The 6,955-nt window shown below is 49.4% G+C and overlaps 1 protein-coding gene across 1 annotated transcript; it reads right to left on the bottom strand.

Annotated features, from left to right (window-relative positions):
• Positions 1–4,256: 4,256 nt before the first annotated feature.
• dlx6a (distal-less homeobox 6a) lies at positions 4,257–6,591 on the bottom strand. The gene is made up of 3 exons (XM_079571368.1): positions 6,066–6,591; positions 5,512–5,705; positions 4,257–5,053 (listed from the first exon to the last, which is right to left on the bottom strand). Exons 1-3 carry the CDS (start codon positions 6,370–6,372, stop codon positions 4,820–4,822), a joined length of 735 nt encoding a protein of 244 aa, XP_079427494.1. The 5' UTR covers positions 6,373–6,591; the 3' UTR covers positions 4,257–4,819.
• Positions 6,592–6,955: the final 364 nt, after the last annotated feature.

The following is a 6,955-nucleotide window of genomic DNA, read 5'->3' as shown; positions in this document are numbered from 1 at the left end:
GTGGACAATGAGCTGTGAGCGGACCTGTGCTGTTATTCAAGCCGCAGACAAAAGCGCTGCCTCGGGGGACAGCGCCGTAAATCACCGCGGTGCGCATGACGCTTATCCAGCCCGTTTCTGTCCGGGCTGCAGGTTCAGACCGTGGCAACATTCAGCTGCTTTCAAACATAACGATTTGTGACGCCGCTGCGGAGATCTGACGGAAATGTAGCGATACACAGACAGGCCTTTGCTTTGTGATGGCTGCGTGTTGTCAGACATGATTGACTTGGACTTACAGACACATTTAGACCTAAACTGAACGTGATCGTGTGTGTAAAACCTGACTGCACGGCTTCATTAAGAACAGGCCATCACATTTCAGGCTATAGACCCTTTTTAAAGGGCCGATGAAATGAATTAATGCGCACACACACACACACAGAAGTGTCCAAGCAGATTTTCCAAATTGATTTCGAAGATGAGTCTATTTATTTCCCTGTTCCATGTATAGCCCATTATTATGACCTTTGTCCACGATGTAATAATAATAATAATAATAATAATAATAATAATAATAATAATAATAATAATAATAATAATAATAATAATAATAATAATAATAATAATAATAATAATAATAATAATAATAATAATAATAATGTAGTGAATTCCAGGTCCAAGCGTGCAGACTTCTACTCCTGAGAGGAGGGGGGAAACATGGTTGCATTTTTCTCATATCGCCGTGTTGTGGCCGCGTGTAAGCGGAGAGCAGGCAGCAGCAGACGGCTTTGTGTCCCCTACAATTACGCGCTTTGAATGGCAGCGAGGAAGCGAGGCGAGGGGAAGGGAAGGGAAGGGAAGGGGGGGCGGCCCCTGGATCTGAGACAATCCACATTCCTGTGGGGGCTGAGCGGCTCCAGAGCTCCGCCGCGCCCGGCCGCAAACCCACCTTACGGGGAACGAGGAGAAAAAAGAGAAAGAAAAAAGAGGGGAGAGGGGGGAGAGGGGGGAGAGGGGGGGCGACTGCAGCGTGTTATTAGCAGGCAGTAATACTAGCACTGCTGCTGCTAAACCGCTAAGCAAACCTGCCTGCGGAGTCTCGGTGTTTTTCTCACATAACACAGGCCTATGACTCATGCGCGCAGTTTGGAATCAGCACTAAACCCAAACTACAAGAACTACAACTCAGGCTGAAGTTCCGTGAAATAAACGAGTTTTTATAGTTACTCTGGGCTAAAGATAATGTGCCGACACAAAACAGAGGCAAGACGGAAAAGTAAACGAGAGCAGGATTTACAAACACCAGCGGAGCAGCAGAAACACAGGGAAAAAAGAGTCCAAACCAGGGGGAGGAATGGGCTCAGTGAGGATTAAACTACAGTAAATACAACGAGGGTCAGGGTTAAGGTTGGGACTAAATGAGGACCAGCCGAGGATAAGGACTAAATATGAGCTGGTTTTAACTAGAGCTTCACTTTCCCTGACACTGGTGTGAATGAGTGTGTGAACGGGGGACTGTTCCCTGAGCCTTATGTGGGTATATGTATATCAATATGACCATGTTAAAGCAGCGGTTCTCAAGCTGTGGTGCCTGTAGCCTCGACCACTGGGCCTTCTTCAGCTCACGGTCATCTGTCATTTTAGATCATTCCTTTGGCGATGTGGGTTAGACTCAGTTTAGTCCTGATTTGATCTCGAAGTGGCCTGTTCCAAAATGTGTTAGGATGTACTTAAAGGTACATGAATGAATGAAAGGTTTGAACATCACTGGCCAGACCGTGGGTTTCAGCGCCCCAGCACTAACTCACCAGATGTATCCAAAGAGGCACCTTCAGTCACGGCCTGGCGCGCGGCCTGTTGACATGTGCTACACACGAGTACACAGAATGACTCACAACATACACGCTGATAATCCAGCAGGATCCCACAGGACATTCTCTTTTGTTTGTGTTGCAATAGCCTCCTTGGATTTTCCTCATTATTTGAACAAAATGTGTTGGGAGGCCGACGGCATAAGAGGAACATTTGTAAAGGCACCCTTGTTAAGACGCATGCGTAAAGGTTCACATGGTAAATGGTCACATTAATATCACGCTTTTACATTTGGCACCCGGGTCACTTTACATCGGAACCACTCACACACCAGTGTAAGACAATAGTGGGTGAAGTGTCTTGCCCAAGGAGTCCACGAAAGTGTGCACCTGCGGGATTCGAACTGCCGACCCTGTCTGCGCCACTGAGAGATCCGGTTCACTTTACCTTCCCACTCGGGGAGCACATATAGCATTGGGGGAAAGGTGGATGTAGCTACAACACAAAGTGCAACACTGATGGAGTCATTTTATTAATGCAGAAACCGTCCTTCAGGTAAACTGCAACAAAGAAAAGAAAATGGGCCGATTAGGACCAGCACTGGGAGCTCTGTGTTCCCTGAAAAACATCTACCCAGAGACGACGATACAAGGTCGTGGATCTGATTCCCGGACCGTGGGGCATGCACAGACATCCTCCAGCTGGGTGCTCCTCACCAAGGGCCCGTATTGAAGATGATGAAGGGCTCCACATTGTCGCACTGTGGTGATGCACTTGCTTATTGCTGTATTGTTCTTAATGATCAATCATACTTTGATGCTAAACTCCAGGAAAAGCTAAAATGCCCCAGTGTTGTGTGCATATCCGCACACGTTTCTCCGAGGCGCCATTATATGGAGAGCCCCGTTTATCTGCAGCCGAACATTTTCCACTCAGCCCGTTTCCCGTTCACAAATCGAGTCTAAATAATGAGCTTTACTGGACAGCTCCAACTGTAACTCTCCACGATAATTATTCTCAGGATTAGGGCCCCCATTATCATAATCTGGACATTGACAATTACCTATAATTTGCAAAGATGCGCTTGGTTCTTGATTGCAGAGGGCTTTTTTTCAGAGCTCGCCATCACTAAACAGTGACAGTAATAACAGCTAATTTTGCAGGCAATATATAAGAGCTTACCGGGGTGTGCAAACACTTTCCCACCTGGATTTGCTTATTCACCAGCAGCAGCAGCAGCAGCAGCTCCCGGAGGCTCAGCGAAGGTAGGACTGGCTTTATGTGTGATGTGTGCGCGCTGCAGTGGTGACAGTCGGACAGGCTGCAGTCTGCGTTAGTCTGTGAGGTGTCTTAGAGCAGGCTTTTAGTGCTGCTCCAGGAGCGCGCACATGCACGGCTCTGTCAACTGAAGGTGCTTTATATGGTGTTCTATAGTACAGCAGCAAGACAGGTCTGTCAGAGCAGAGAGACGAGTGACACATCCTCCCCCACCCATTCTATCTATCTATCTATCTATCTATCTATCTATCTATCTATCTATCTATCTATCTATCTATCTATCTATCTATCTATCTATCTATCTATCTATCTATCTATCTATCTATCTATCTATCTATCTATCTATCTATCTATCTATCTATCTATCTATCTATCTATCTATCTTTCTATCTTTCTTCAGGCTGGCTTGTGTTTGTGTTCGTGAGCTCCTGAGCCTTGTCGCTGTTTGCGGCTCCTGCTCGGTGTGAGCCCGGTCCTGGCTGCATCTCTCTCGGGGATGAGGCAGAGGAGGCCCCTGCCGTGTGCGGGGGGCCCAGGTAGTGCTGCTGAATGAGCGCCAGTGGGACATCCGCGCCTTGACAGCTGCATGAAGCTTTTCAGCGTTGTGTAATTTTAGATAATATCCCGAGCGCTCACTCCTCGGAGCAATTTGTATATGAATAACCGAATAATTTCCCCCTTTGTTCCATCTGTGCTACCTCAAATCCAAATAAAGATGCCTTTTAGTATTAAAAGTGGTAGAAAATTACAGGTAATTATCTTTGACGGTAAAAACGCTGTAATCAGCGGGCTACATCAAAAATTACCCTAATTACGCCTGCATTTATGAGAATGGAAAAAAGCCTGACTTGGATAAAAACCCTCAAATTGTCCCAAATATCTCCTTCATATTGAACGCCGCTGCAGCTGCCGCTTTGTTCCGCATCGATCCCGCCGAGCTTGGCATTTAGCGGCCTGCATTAGGACGGAGAGAGGAGCAACATTTGTCAATACCTCTGATAATTGGGGGTGAAATGACAAGACGCGCTGGACCTGGGCGAGTGCGGGGTGAATGTGCCGCAGCAGAGCGGGTAAGTTGATTTCCTCTGCGTCAGTCTCCGCGAGTGTGTGCTGTTTACTGCGCTTTCATCGCACTGTGTCATTAGCTTATGTTCAGCCGTGTGTTTGGAGCGCGGGCCCCGCAGGGTGGCGGGAAGACGCGGGGCTACAATGCGATGTTGGCCCAATACGACGCGCGGAAAAAAAGGCCCGGAGAATGCGGTGCTAAGTGGAATGTGTGAAATCAGGCAAGAAAAGCAGGCGTTTGTTTGGGGAGTCACGGGTTTACTCAATCTGACAAAACATAAAAAGTCTATGTACAGTTCCAAAAGGCAGAAATATTTACACACAGACAATTCGCTCGAGTTTTGCATGTCGAAGTAAGAGAACAACCATAGAGATAAGGAGTCCAACATGGCACCAACTTGCAAAGGCGTTTTCTTTACGCCCGGCGTGGCTTCAGTGTCTCTACGTTTGGCTTTCAACATGTACGAAGTGGAACAGAGAAGAATGCCCACGGCACAGCCATGTACAGAGTGGTCAGGTCCGTGTGTGTGCGCGCCGCAGAACCGAAGCCTTCCCAGCCTCCAGTCCTCGCTTGGCTTCTCCTCCATCCCAAAGTGTGGCTCCGATCGGCCCGAGGCGCGGCGCAAAGGCCTCTCCAAAGCAACGGCAGCGTCGCCCGCACGAGTGAGGCCCGTCGATGGGTCTACCTCTGCATGGAGTCCTGGTGCGGGGACGAGTACCAGTGGGAGTAGCCTGCCATGTAGGTGTTGGCCGGCATGGCTTTGGACGGGGCGGACACGTCCCAGATGGGGGGGATGGACGGGGAGCGCGGGGACAGAGACATGGACACGGGCATCGGCTCGCTCTCCAGAGGATTGCCGCCTTGCTTCAACAACTTCTTGAACTTCGACCTCTTATTCTGGAACCAGATCTTAACCTGGGGCCGTGGGGGAGAGAAGAGAAGGCTGTTACATGAGAGGGAGGGAGGCCGAGCGGAAAACGCAGTCCATGTAATGAGTGTGAAGACAAGAAGAAAGGTGCGCAAATTACGCACAAGAAAAGATAAGGATATCTTTATTGAAGTGCATGCTTTTTTTTTTTTAAATCTTCTTCAGTTTGAAAACCCTCAATGTTTTCATCAACAAGTAAACACGTTATGTGCTCATATATAGATTTGAATTCATTTAATTTAATAGGTAAACGGTTGGCGTGATTTCCAAACACCACGTCCATTCACGGTGATTTCCTGAGATGTGAAAATAAATACATGCAGGAGAAATATGTTCAGCTGTACAATAATAAACCCCCAAATAATGCGTAAATGGAAACTCGTTTTACGTATAGAAGCGTGCGAATGAATAATAGAGGTGAGTAGTTCCTTCTCCTCCGTCCTACCTGCGTCTGCGTGAGCCCCAGGGAGGCGGCCAGCTCCGCGCGCTCGGGTAACGCCAGGTACTGCGTCTGCTGGAAGCGGTGGTTGAGCGCCTGGAGCTGCAGGCTGGAGTAGATGGTCCGGGGCTTGCGGATCTTCTTGCCCTTCCCGTTAAAGCGAATCTCCCCGTTCTCGATCACCGTCGTCTTCTGCTGCTCTGCAACAAAAACAAACAGTGTCATCACACTCCAACGGGCCGGACCCAAACGCCTGTGGTCAAAAAGGGAGGAAAATATACGTGCGTTTTCAGAAAGAGGTGATTGGCGTTGGCTGTAGGCGCCGCCAGCATTCCACATAGGCTGTCATATTTAGGATATTGCTGGTAATGACATGTCAATTAAATGCTAATTACAACATTCAGCGCTGCCTAATTTCCAGCAGGAGCACGCTGCGGCTTTAAAACTGCTCCGACTTTGTGGCTGTATACCGCTCGATGTGCCACTAGACCGCGAGGGCAGCCGCATTTACGCATCGATCCGTGGGGGCGCGGAGCTGCTGTGGAGCAGGGGGGTCTTACCTGCGCCGTCTAGCCGCGTCTGCGCCCCGTTGCCGTTGTGGTAGGACGGGAGGTAGGGGCTGTGGTGCGCGTGGCCCACGTACGGGTAGGTTAGCGAGCGGTTGTAGGAGTTGGAGCCGCTGTACGGGCTGCCGCCGTCGGGCTGGTGGTGCGTGTGCGAGCCCGGGTGCAGGCAGTGCAGCGGGTAGGACATGGACGGGGAGCTCTGCTGCGAGTGCGACTGCGGCTGCTGCCCAAACTCCATGAAGGCGGATTTGGACGAGTCCTGCGTCTCCAGCCCGTCAGCCATCGTAGTCATGGTCATCATCGAATTTTCTGCCTCGAGAGCACTCCTCGCCCCCCTCTTGGCTGCTCAACACCGCACTTCCTCAATCCTCTCACAGATATTGTCCTATTAAACACGCGCTGTCCCCCCTTTTTTCCCCGCACCCAGCGATGTTCTCACTCAACGTGGCGGCAACAAGGTATAAGTTAAGACGACAGATTTTAAGGTGGATTCTGTTAAAATTGAACCCTTGCTTCCAGACTTTGATGCACAAGTAAAATGGTTTGTCTCGAAAGGGCAGCGCCTCCCGATTGGTCATCCCCAGCCCAACGTCATCAGCGCAGCACTGCTCTGCGCTTCACGGAGACTTGAGCTGCGTGCAGGAGTTAACCCACCTTACCAGCTCCCACCAACCGCAGCCATACGAGCCAAGAGCGGGACGTTACTGTGACCCAAACCCACAAAACGCGCGGCTTTGATGATTTTTTTTTTTTTTTTTTACAACCCCCTTCATCATGCTCATTTTCAAGACACACTGCACACATTTTAAATATTTACAAATGTTTTGAATCCCCAGTTTACATGCTTGCGCACAGTCGGTTCAGCAGGTGCTTGTGACAGGCCA

Source organism: Gobius niger (genome assembly GCF_951799975.1).
Source record: "Gobius niger genome assembly, chromosome: 14".
Taxonomy (NCBI): Eukaryota; Metazoa; Chordata; class Actinopteri; order Gobiiformes; family Gobiidae; genus Gobius; species Gobius niger.
The sequence above is the reverse complement of the archived record's forward strand: the minus strand, read 5'-3'. Positions and strand labels throughout refer to the sequence as shown.

Excerpts from the sequence above, each read along its gene's own strand:
- dlx6a (XM_079571368.1), bottom strand. The coding sequence starts at position 6,372 with ATGATGACCATGACTACGATGGCTGACGGGCTGGAGACGCAGGACTCG. Across the intron at positions 5,706-6,065 it reads GACGCGGCTAGACGGCGCAG|AGCAGCAGAAGACGACGGTG; the intron begins GTAAGACCCCCC and ends TTTTTGTTGCAG. Across the intron at positions 5,054-5,511 it reads TGGGGCTCACGCAGACGCAG|GTTAAGATCTGGTTCCAGAA; the intron begins GTAGGACGGAGG and ends CCACGGCCCCAG.